Genomic DNA, 12,869 nt, shown 5'->3' with positions numbered 1-12,869 from the left:
TATCTCGGAAAGCAAAAATGGGTATGTTTGAAGGAATAGTGGTTCCAACAATGTTGTATGGTTGCGAGGCGTGGGCTATGGATAGAGTTGTGCACAGGAGGATGGATGTGCTGGAAATGAGATGTTTGAGGACAATGTGTGGTGTGAGGTGGTTTGATCGAGTAAGTTACGTAAGGGTAAGAGAGATGTGTGGAAATAAAAAGAGCGTGGTTGAGAGAGCAGAAGAGGGTGCTTTGAAATGGTTTGGGCACATGGAGAGAATGAGTGAGGAAAGATTGACCAAGAGGATATATGTGTCGGAGGTGGAGGGAACGAGGAGAAGAGGGAGACCAAATTGGAGGTGGAAAGATGGAGTGAAAAAGATTTTGTGTGATCGGGGCCTGAACATGCAGGAGGGTGAAAGGAGGGCAAGGAATAGAGTGAATTGGAGCGATGTGGTATACCGGGGTTGACGTGCTGTCAGTGGATTGAATCGGGGCATGTGAAGCGTCTGGGGTAAACCATGGAAAGCTGTGTAGGTATGTATATTTGCGTGTGTGGATGTATGTATATACATGTGTATGGGGGTGGGTTGGGCCATTTCTTTCGTCTGTTTCCTTGCGCTACCTCGCAAACGCGGGAGACAGCGACAAAGCAAAAAAAAAAAAAAAAAAAGTATGTATGTAGGAGATATGGCCAGAGGACATTACATGATTAATTGTTAATTGCTAGGCTCGCAAAAGAGAGACTTTTGGATGTTAATGTGCTCAGGGGTGCAACTGGAGGGATGTGTGATCATTATCTTGTGGAGGCGAAGGTGAAGATTTTTAGAGGTTTTCAGAAAAGAAGAGAGAATGTTGGGGTGAAGAGAGTGGTGAGAGTTAGTGAGCTTGGGAAGGTGACTAGTGTGAGGAAGTACCAGGAGAGACTGAGTACAGAATGGAAAAAGGTGAGGACAAAGGACATAAGGGGACTGGGGGAGGAATGGGATGTATTTAGGAAAGCAGTGATGGCTTGTGCAAAAGAAGCTTGTGGCATGAGAAGCGTGGGAGGTGGGCAGATCAGAAAGGGTAGTGAGTGATGGGATGAAAAAGTAAGATTATTAGTGAAAGAGAAGAGAGAGGCATTTGGACGACTTTTGCAGGGAAATAATGCAAATGACTGGGAGATGCATAAAAGAAAGAGGCAGGAGGTCAAGAGAAAGGTGCAAGAGGTGAAAAAGAGAGCAAATGAGAGTTGGGGTGAGATAGTATCATTAAATGTTAGGGAAAATAAAAAGATGTTTTGGAAGGAGATAAATGAAGTGCGTAAGTCAAGGGAACAAATGGGCACATCAGTGAAGGGGATTAATGGAGAGGTGATAAGTAGTGGTGATATGAGAAGGAGATGGAGTGAGTATTTTGAAGGTTTGTTGAATGTGTCTGATGATAGAGTGCCACATATAGGGTGTTTTGGTCGAGGTGGTGTGGAAAGTGAGAGGGTTAGGGAGAATGATTTGGTAAACAGAGAAGAGGTAGCAAAAGCTCTGCAGAAGATGAAAGCTGGCAAGGCAGCAGGTTTGGATGGTATTGCAGTGGAATTTATTAAAAAAGGGGGTGACTATTGTTGACTGGTTGGTAAGGTTATTTAATGTATGTATGACTCATGGTGAGGTGCCTGAGGACTGGCAGAATGCTTGCATAGTGCCATTGTATAAAAGCAAAGGGGATAAGAGTAAGTGCTCAAATTACAGAGGTATAAGTTTGTTGAGTATTCCTGGGAAATTATATGGAAGGATTTGATTGAGAGGGTGAAGGCACATACAGAGCATCAGACTGGGGAAGAGCAGTGTGGTTTCAGAAGTGGTAGAGGATGTGTGGATCAGGTGTTTGCTTTGAAGAGTGTATGTGAGAAATACTTAGAAAAGCAAATGGATTTGTATGAAGCATTTATAGGTCTGGAGAAGGCATATGATAAGAGTTGATAGAGATGCTCTGTGGAAGGTATTAAGAATATATGGTGTGGGAGGTAAGTTGCTAGAAGCAGTGAAAAGTTCTTATCAAGGATGTAAGGCATGTGTACGTGTAGGAAGAGAGGAAAGTGATTGGTTCTCAGTGAATGTTGGTTTGCGGCAGGGGTGCATGATGTCTCCATGGTTGTTTAATTTGTTTATGGATGGGGTTGTTAGGGAGGTGAATGCAAAAGTTTTGGAAAGAGGGGCAAGTATGCAGTCTGTTGTGGATGAGAGAGCTTGGAAAGTGAGCCAGTTGTTGTTCGCTGATGATACAGCGCAAGTGGCTGATTCGGGTGAGAAACTGCAGAAGCTGGTAACTGAGTTTGCTAAAGTGTGTGAAAGAAGAAAGCTGAGAGTAAATGTGAATAAGAGCAATATTATTAGGTACATTATGGTTGAGGGACAAGTCAATTGGAAAGCAATTTGAATGGAGAAAAACTGGAGGAAGTGAAGTGTTTTAGGTATCTGGGAGTGGATTTGGCAGCAGATGGAACTATGGAAACAGAAGTGAATCATAGGGTGGGGGAGGGGGTGAAAGTTCTGGGAGCGTTGAAGAATGTGTGGAAGTTGAGAAAATTATCTTGGAAAGCAAAAATGGATGTGTTTGAAGGAATAGTGGTTCCAACAATGTTATATGGTTGCGAGGCATGGGCTATAGATAGAGCTGTGCGGAGGAGGGTGGATGTGCTGGAAATGAGATGTTTGAGGGCAATATGTAGTGTGAGGTGGTTTGATCGAGTAAGTAATGAAAGGGTAAGAGAGATGTGTGGTAATGAAAAGAGTGTAGTTGAGAGAGCAGAAGAGGGTGTTTTGAAATGGTTTGGTCACATGGAGAGAATGAGTGAGGAAAGATTGACCAAGAGGATTTGTGTGTCAGAGGTGGAGGGAACAAGGAGAAGTGGGAGACCAAATTGGAGGTGGAAAGATGGAGTGAAAAAGATTTTGAGTGATCAGGGCCTGAACATGCAGGAGGGTGAAAGGTGTGCAAGGAATAGAGTGAACTGGAACGATGTGGTATACTGGGGTTGATGTGCTGTCAATGGATTGAACCAGGGCATGTGAAGCATCTGGGGTAAACCATGGAAAGTTTTGTGGGTCCTGGATGTGGAAAGGGAGCTGCGGTTTCGGTGCATTATGCATGACTGGTAGAGACTGAGTGTGAACGAATGTGGCCTTTGTTGTCTTTTCCTAGCGCTACCTCGCGCACATGCGGGGGGAGGGGGTTGTCATTTCATGTGTGGCAGGGTGGCGACAGGAATGAATAAGGGCAGAAAGTATGAATTATATACATGTGTATATATGTCTGTGTGATTATATATATGTATACGTTGAGATGTATAGGTATGTATATGTGCGTTTGTGGATGTGTATGAATATACATGTGTATGTGGGTGGGTTTGGCCATTCTTTCGTATGTTTCCTTGCGCTGCCTCGCTAACGTGAGAGACCAACAAAATATAATAAATATACATAAATATACATATAAACACACGTACATATTCATACTTGCTTGCCTTCATCCATTCCTGGGGATAGGGGAGAAAGAATACTTCCTACGTACTCCCACATGTTATAAAAAGCAACTAAGGGGGTGGGAGTGGGGGCTGGGGAATCCCCCTCCATGTATCTAAATTTCTAAAAAGGGGAACAGAGGGTAACAATTCATGACTAAAATTATTTTCTGATGTATGGGTAAATGTATTATAGTCCTTGGTAAATTATGGGAACCCTAGCAAAATATTTTTGTAAATCCTCACTCCATCATGGTTTTTATCCAAAAAACTTTGTCACACTATTACCAAAAATTTTTACCCTCTAAGCTTTACATTAATTGTTTTCTTGACTCTTTTACCATGTTAGTTACAGTTTCAATATGATATGCACTTTGTAATAACCCAAAAATCCTGTAGTTGGAAGCAATTATTTCATTGTCAAGTTAACTTTCAGTTTGCTGTTTAGAACAACATAGTTTCTGATCGCTATGATATCGAATCCTTTCTATTCATTATACCATGTGAACGGGCAAACTGTCATGCATCTAATAAGGTATTTTCAACACACTACATATTTTCAGATATATCAGATACTGGAATACATTACTCTCCATACATACACATTTTGCACTGAACTGCTGTTACATTCTTATGAACAGGTAAGAATATATCAAAATTATACTTGGTATAACTGGCAACATTTTGACAATCATTTTTTCTGTGTGTGAGTTTTGAATTATGTTATTTCTTTTTTATGTTGAAGGGTCTGGTCCAGTCACAGACAAAAGTCCACATCAAGGATAGGCCTTCATTGAAATATAGATTGAATTATGAAATGGAAAATGAAAAGGCTGGGGAAAGTACTAACAAATCTTGGAGGAAGTAAAAAGTGTCTTTTAAAACAGGTCATATTTACTGGGAAAGACAAGAGAAGGTAGAAAGTTCCAAAGCTTCGACATGAAGGGAAAGAAGCAGGTATCAAAACGGCTCACCCTTGAGTTGCCAATGGCCACATAGTAATGATGTGATGCAACAGCTTGCTGAGTACTGCATGGTCTAGCTAGTGGTGTGGGTACACAAGCAGCCAGCTCTCAGGAGCAAAAACCAAAGTAATATCTGTAGAAGAGGGAAAGTGAACCAACACTGCAGCATAAAGCACGAGGGTCGAGCTTGTAAGTTAGCCTGGACAGTTTTTAAGTCAGACTGCTTTTGACTCACTTCTGTTGTGAAAGGATGTAGAGCTAGAACCATCCCAGATGTATCCCAGATGTGAGAGCAGTATTCCATACAAGGGCAAATCAATCCTTTGTATAAATGGAGAAACTGTTCAGAAGAAAAGAAGTTTCAAAATCTAAATAGGACACCCAGTTTCTTAGAAGCAGACTTAGCTATTCCTGTAATATGGGGTTTCCAAGGAGTGTATGTTACAGTAACATCAAGTTTGTTCATTGAGTCAAAAGACAGAATTACAGAACTGTCAAAGAAGACGAGAGTTGTGAGTTCTCGATAGAATGATGGGTAGAAACTAGGTCTTGGAGGCATTAAACTAATCAAGATTTTGTGCATTCCACTGAGATATCTTGTCCTAGTCTGAGTTTCATGGGGAGGCTGTGTCAAGACGAGATGCAGATTGAGTGAGAGAAGAGGGAGCAGAATTGAAGGATGTGGATGAATGCAGTGCTGAGTCATCAGCATATGAGTGCACTGGAGTATCCGTGGAGGAGAGGAAATCTTTGAAAAAAAAGGAGAAAAAGCATAGAGGATAGGACTAAACCTTGAGGGACACCAATGTTGAAAGAGAAAGGGAGGGGGAGGCTGATCCATCAACATCTACAGAGATACTTCAGCCAAAGAAGAAGCTAGATATGAAGGGGCAAAGTGAGAGACAGATGCCAAAAGAGGGAAGCTCAGAGATGAGACCTCGATGCCACACCCTGTCAGAGGCCTTAGATATGTCAAGGGCAACTACACATGACTTCCCAAAATCTTTCAGGGATGATGACCAGACAACAGTAAAATAGGAAAGAATATCACCAGTGGATCTCACCTTCATGAAGCCATACTGGTGATCAAGAGAAGACCATGATTTTTGAGGCATTTAAGGATATGGAAATTGAAAAGGGACTCCCAAGACTTTGGAAATGTTAAATGTCAAAGCAATAGAACGATAGTTAGAAGGGTCAGAATGGTCACCCTTCCTAGAGATGGGATGCATCAATACAAACTTCCAAAGAGAAGGAAAAGTTTTGGTTTTTAAACAGAAACAGAAGAGACTACCAAGCAGAGGTGCAAGTTCAGAGGCACACTCTTTCAGTACAAGGGGATGGATGCCATCAGGACCACAAGCCTTGCTTTTGTCCAGAGAAAGAAGCGCTCTTCAGACAGTCCAAAAAGAGATTACAAGTGGCATAGGATTAGTTTTGATGTTATTGCAATTTGTCATATAGGATGACTACTTCTTTGCCAGTTTAATGCTCTTTATATAATGTTAAAGTAACTCTTGTATATCAATTTGACGTGTGCACTGTATGTGATGTTAAGATGACCGCCAATTTTGAGATTAGGATGATTTACCACGATATGTCATTGTATTGTATTTTCTGTTTATATTTATCTAATGTCTCAGTGCACTGCATGTGAGATTAAGATGATTATAACTTGTGAGGTTAGAATGACTATCATTATGAAATGTCATTGTACTTTGTTAGGATCTGACTACTATATGTTGATTTCATATGTCAGTGTAATGTATACAAGGTTAAGATGGCTGTCAGTCTTAATGTTATCATCTTGTATGTAGGGGCAGATGAATTTGTTGGTTTGAGATGACACTATATGGTATGATTTTACGATGATTACGAGTTTGACCTGTTTTAAGTAAAGCTAAGGTGACTATGCCAGTTTGACTTTTCAATGCACTGCATGTGAGGTTCATATAAATTTGAAAGGCTATTCTGTATTATGATTAAACAAATTCCAGACTTAAGATTTCTGTAGCTTTGCTTTTGCTACAGAAATCTTAAGTGTAGCATAAGGGTGATGTGACTACAATTTCAATAATATTAATGGATGTTAATGTCATTTCTATGTATGGGAAGATAAGGTGACTGCAGTGGAAAGACACTTCATTTTTCATATGAATAAAGTTTGTCATTTTCTTGATCTACTGTCATTTGTAGGTGAGGAAGAAGCTGCTGCTGCAGGTCAGTTACTGAAAACCATTTTCAGTATGACAAGTCTGAAGGCTATCTGTAATGATTTTTAACTTGTTTGATTATTCTTAATATCTACTTAAACCAAGTCTACTTAAGAGGTTAGAAATTATTATAGTTAGGAATCTTTACCTTGACTCTAATATTCATTGTGTGCAGTGACAAAATAAATTATTACAATTACTATTGCTATGTGTCAGTCTTATGTATTGCCGTATCCACTTCTGATCAGATTAGGATCTTCATGGAAGTATGGCTGGGTGTGTACACTGTGAGCAACAAAAACCATATTTTGATATGATTATCTGTATTCTGTATACAAGTAATAATGGACTTCTATGGTGTAACAGTTAGCAGTCCTGAACGTGACACATTCATGGGCCACCCAGGGTCAAGCACATAGGTTTGAATCCTGAATGCAGCAGTTAGTCCACAGGCAACCCAGCTGTTCATCCATCCTTAGGAATTAGTTGATAAAATGGGAACCTGGCTCAGGCTGAAGCATACATATATACATATAGCATTAATGGGATGGTCTTGACTAGAGCCTCAGTTGCCAATGCCATCACAGATAACATGTAAAAATACAAATAGAAAAAAATAAGCAATTCACAATATTATATCTTAAATGACCATCACTTAGTCAACAAAGATAATTGTAGTAGAATGAGTGAGAGAGCCAGTGTGTCAGTGAGATGCAGTGGGTGGGAGGGTGGTGGTAGGCAGGAGGCACTGGATATCATATAGTTCTTCTCTGGCTGATGCTAATCCATCTCTGCATCACTGAAATTATGACTTAGGCAGTGATAATAGAGGTAGTGGGATCCCAGGGGATGGTGACTGTGGTGAGGGAGACTGGTATGTGGTGATGCATTTATCATTTTCTCTGGTAACACTGGCTGCAGCACTGCCAGACATTACTGAACAAATGATGTCTACCAACAAAACTGAAAGTAAATATAAATGAACAACAGAGGATCCTTTCAACATTATATTAAATAACATTTTAAAATTTAAAGTGAGAAAACAGAAAGGTGGACTAAATTAAAGAGGTGAAGTGGAAGGATGTGGTAACAGGCACCAGGCATGTTGCTAAGTGCCCCCAAACAGCTGACGTTCACCCCAACACCACTTAGCCTAGCTTTGCTAAGACTACCTTTAATTTTTTCTAACAAACTGCTCCTTAAATGAGTCATCTTTGTTGCTGATAATTTTGTGTCTATCATGGCTGAAACTTTTTATTCATCATTTTGTCCTCTACCTTCTCTGCAATCCAACCACCTAAACACTTGTAACATTACACCCAAGGAGAGGATTTTTCTGGCCACTTCAGATGCATTTCTAGCACTACAACTCAGAGGCCATTTTTCAGACATGATGAGTAAAAAACAGTCATAGTAAGACTGAAAAATCAGAAAGTCAACAAAAATGAGTGTGCACTGTAAGAACAGCAAAATATGTACTGTACTAACAAAGGAGAGACCCCTGATACATTAAGTGAGTAAAAACAAAGAAAGCTGCTCTCAGCACATTTTGAGTGTTCAGACTTGTGACTTTTGAAATCTATTATTGAATTTCATATTTTTCAGGTAAAACCTGCTCCAAGATGCAAGCAAGAGCATTATAATGAAAGCACAATAAGGAGTAGTGCTAACTAGGATATGAGGGTACATTTATCTTTGTACAGACACATTTGTCACATCATCAGTGCCATAATAGATCAATGCTTATATTACCCATATCAGACAAATGAAGGCTGTCTTTTAACCTCCGAGTGGCCAAGGTAGCCAGACACCCATTCCAGGGTTAATTTTCAACTTGCAGTCTTTTTATTGATACATTTATTACACCATCAGTGGCATGACAGGTTAAAGTCCATGTTGCATCCTCCAAACTAAGGATGGAACATAGCACAAAAATACCACACAACTGGCGGCTAAGTCTTTTCGCCTCCATGTGACCAAGGTAGCTGAACACCCCCTCCAAGGGTTTGAATCCAACCCAAAGAGTATATGAACTTATATGTCTATAGCTATATTTGTCATGCCATAGGTGTGACAAATAAATGACAGCTAGAGAATGAGTATGAGCAGATGTAGCCTTTCTTCATCTGTTTCCTGGAGCTACCACACTGACAGGGGAAACAGCAATCAAGTGTGACAATAAAACAGCAATCAAGTGTGACAATAAATTCAAGTCCCTGTTATCCCCACCATGCTGAGGTAGGGACATAAGAAAAACACACTAGGAAACTCATGGCTATGCCTTTTATCCTCTGTGTGGCCAAGGTAGCTGGAAGCCCATCAGGATTCGAATCTGACCCATGGTGTCTTTCTGCAGATGTATATGTCACACCATTGGTCCCGCAACATATCAAAGTCCATGTTACCCCATCAAAATGAGGATGGAGCATAGCGCACAAAATACCTGGCATCCGGTGGCTAAGTAGTTTAATCTCTATGTGGCTGAAGTAGCCAGACGCTTCTCCCAGGGTTCGAATCCAGCCCTTTGTGCAATTCATTCATTATATCTGTCCATTTCCATCCAGTTCAACTCATTTCCACAAAATTACATCCATACAATCCCTTATTTTCTTTGCCTTGGTGACAAAAAGTACAATATACGTACCGGTGTGTTCCCATCGAAGAAGAAGACAAGCGAGATGCCATGGGCCGTCAAACTCTTATAAAAATCTTGTATATGTTCTATATAGCCCTTCCACTGACCTCCACAAATCCAGTTTAGCTTGCCATACAATTTACGAAGGCAAGACATGCCATCCACCACAATCAGTGGGGTTTTGCCAGTACGCCTCTGGTACTCATCTGCAACCTGGAAATAAGGCATGGCTTAAATTTATACCCACATATATTGATATCATTGATGATCCATAAAAAAGTGGGTAATCCAAGGAAGTTATGCAATTTACCTACAGGCTTGAGTCTGTCTTACCTATTGTTATCTATGTAATAGTACACAATGTGAGATATAAAGTTTGTATGTATTTGCTTTGAAGAATGTATGTGAGAAATACTTAGAAAAGCAAATGGATTTGTATGTAGCATTTATGGATCTGGAGAAGGCATATGAGAGGGTTGATAGAGATGCTCTGTGGAAGGTACTAAGAATATATGGTGTGGGAGGCAAGTTGTTAGAAGCAGTGAAAAGTTTTTATCGAGGATGTAAGGCATGTGTACGTGTAGGAACAGAGGAAAGTGATTGGTTCTCAGTGAATGAAGGTTTGCGGCAGGGGTGTGTGATGTCTCCATGGTTGTTTAATTTCTTTATGGATGGGGTTGTTAGGGAGGTGAATGCAAGAGTTTTGGAAAGAGGGGCAAGTATGCAGTCTGTTGTGGATGAGAGAGCTTGGGAAGTGAGTCAGTTGTTGTTCGCTGATGATACAGCACTGGTGGCTGATTCATGTGAGAAACTGCAGAAGCTGGTGACTGAGTTTGGTAAAGTGTGTGAAAGAAGAAAGTTAAGAGTAAATGTGAATAAGAGCAAGGTCATTAGGTACAGTAGGGTTGAGGATCAAGTCAATTGGGAGGTAAGTTTGAATGGAGAAAAACTGGAGGAAGTAAAGTGTTTTAGATATCTGGGAGTGGATCTGGCAGCGGATGGAACCATGGAAGTGGAAGTGAATCATAGGGTGGGGGAGGGGGCGAAAATCCTGGGAGCCTTGAAGAATGTGTGGAAGTCGAGAACATTATCTCTGAAAGCAAAAATGGGTATGTTTGAAGGAATAGTGATTCCAACAATGTTGTATGGTTGCGAGGCGTGGGCTATGGATAGAGTTGTGCGCAGGAGGGTGGATGTGTTGGAAATGAGATGTTTGAGGACAATATGTGGTGTGAGGTGGTTTGATCGAGTAAGTAATGTAAGGGTAAGAGAGATGTGTGGAAATAAAAAGAGCGTTGTTGAGAGAGCAGAAGAGGGTGTTTTGAAATGGTTTGGTCACATGGAGAGAATGAGTGAGGAAAGATTGGCCAAGAGGATATATGTGTCGGAGGTGGAGGGAACGAGGAGAAGTGGGAGACCAAATTTGAGGTGGAAAGATGGAGTGAAAAAGATTTTGAGTAATCAAGGCCTGAACATGCAGGAGGGTGAAGGGCGGGCACGGAATAGAGTGAATTGGATCAATGTGGTTTACCGGGGTCGACGTGCTGTCAATGGATTGAATCAGGGCATGTGAAACGTCTGGGGTGGGCCATGGAAAGTTCTGTGGGACCTGGATGTGGAGAGGGAGCTGTGGTTTCGGGCATTATTACATGACAGCTAGAGACTGAGTGTGAACGAATGTGGCCTTTGTTGTCTTTTCCTAGTGCTACCTCGCACACATGAGGGGGAGGGGGATGTTATTCCATGTGTGGCGAGGTGGCGATGGGAATAAATAAAGGCAGACAGTATGAATTATGTTCATGTGTATATATGTATATGTCTGTTTGTGTATATATATGTGTACATTGAGATGTATAGGTATGTATATTTGCGTGTGTGGACGTGTATGTATATACATGTGTATGGGGGTGGGTTGGGCCATTTCTTTCGTCTGTTTCCTTGTGCTACCTCGCAAACGCGGGAGACAGCGACAAAGCAAAATAATAAATATAATAAATAATGTATTCATACACGTTCTGACACCTATGTAGACAGCAAATTGCATATATGAACAGTGTAAATATAAAATAATGGAGTCACATTATATTAATTCAAAAAAGAATCTGAAGCAGATTAATTCTTAACAGATATTTCAGGGTGACGCAACAGACAGTGACTGACCTTGCCTATGTTGACACTATAACAAGCCTGGCCACAGTGGGACTCCAGGAATGACTGCAGTCCTCGCACTCCCATGACTAATGGACAACCAATTTCACTCCTCTACCTGCTCCTTAAAAAAAGAGATAGAGTGAGAGGAAGATATTCATGTGTAAGAAATCTGAATTATACAGAGTCCTGAAGTAACACACACTATATTCTTTCTTTTTCTTTCATACTCAATCATTGTTTCCCGTGTTAGTGAGGTAGCACTGGAACAAACAAAGAAAGGACACATCCATGCAAATCCATTTTCTAATTGACGTGTAATGCACAGAAATCATAACTCTCTATCCACAACCTGGCCCAACAGATCTTTCCATGGTTTACCTAAGATACCTCACATGCTCTAGTTCAGTCAACTGACAACGCATCAACCCCTGTATACAACGTCATTCCAATTCATTCACACTCCCGCATGCTGAGGCCCCGATCACTAAAAAAAAATTTCACTTCATCCTTCCATCTCCAATTTGGTCTCCCAGTTCTTCTTGTTCCCTCCACTTCTAACACACACATCCTCTTTGTCAATATTTCTTCACTATTCAGCTCTCTCAACCACATCCTTTTTATTACCACACCTCTCTCTTACCCTTTCATCACTTACTCAATCAAAGCACCTCACACCACATACTCTCACACCACATACTATGTTCAAACATTTCATATCCAACGCATCCACCCTCCTCTGTATAGCCTTATCAAAAGCCCATACCATGCATCCAAATAATAATGTTAGGACTACTTTACCTTTAAACATACCCATTTTTGCCCTCCCCAATAACAATCTCTCTTTCCATACATTCTTCAACACTCCCAAAACCTTCGCCCCCTCAACCACTCTATGACTCATTTTAGCTTCCATGGTTCTATTTGCTGTCATGTTCACTCCCAGATATCTTAAAGATTTCACTTTCCCAGTTTTTCTCCATTCAAACTCTCACCCCATCTAACCTGTCCTTCAACTCCACTAAACATAATAACCTTGCTTTTATTCACATTTGCTCTCAACCTCCTCCTTTCACACACCCTTCCAAACTAAGTCACTAACTTCTGCAGTTCCACACTCAAATCTACTACCAGCGCTATATCATCAGCAAGCAACAACTGATTCACTTCCCAGGCTCTCTCATCCCCTGCAGACTGCAGACTCACCCCTCTCTCCAAGACTCTCAAATTTACCTCCCTCACCACTCCATCCATGAACAAACAACCATGGTGACATCACACATCCCTGTCACAAACCAACCTTCATTGAGAACCATTTACTCTCCTCCCTTCCTACTTGTAAACATGCCTTACAACCTTGATAAAAACTCACTGCTTCTAGCAGCCTTTCTTCGAAACCATACATTCTTAAGACCTTTGACAAGG

At 40.9% G+C, this 12,869-nt stretch overlaps 1 protein-coding gene across 3 annotated transcripts in view; it reads right to left on the bottom strand.

Moving 5' to 3' along the window:
* The window catches only part of LOC139746442 (constitutive coactivator of peroxisome proliferator-activated receptor gamma-like), a 119,971-nt gene that overhangs the window by 33,188 nt on the left and 73,914 nt on the right, over nucleotides 1–12,869 (bottom strand). For 2 of the 3 annotated variants that reach the window (XM_071657692.1, XM_071657693.1), the window contains exons 2-3: nucleotides 11,457–11,568; nucleotides 9,306–9,509 (exon numbers count right to left, since the gene is read on the bottom strand). In XM_071657692.1, coding sequence (XP_071513793.1) covers nucleotides 9,306–9,509; nucleotides 11,457–11,531 — 279 coding nt within the window. In that variant the 5' untranslated portion in view covers nucleotides 11,532–11,568. The remainder of the gene's footprint in view (nucleotides 1–9,305; nucleotides 9,510–11,456; nucleotides 11,569–12,869) is intronic. The other variant, XM_071657694.1, reaches the window with a different exon arrangement.

This window comes from Panulirus ornatus, chromosome 65 (assembly GCF_036320965.1).
Source record: "Panulirus ornatus isolate Po-2019 chromosome 65, ASM3632096v1, whole genome shotgun sequence".
NCBI classification, from domain to species: domain Eukaryota; kingdom Metazoa; phylum Arthropoda; class Malacostraca; order Decapoda; family Palinuridae; genus Panulirus; species Panulirus ornatus.
This window is presented reverse-complemented; position numbering and strand designations above follow the sequence as displayed.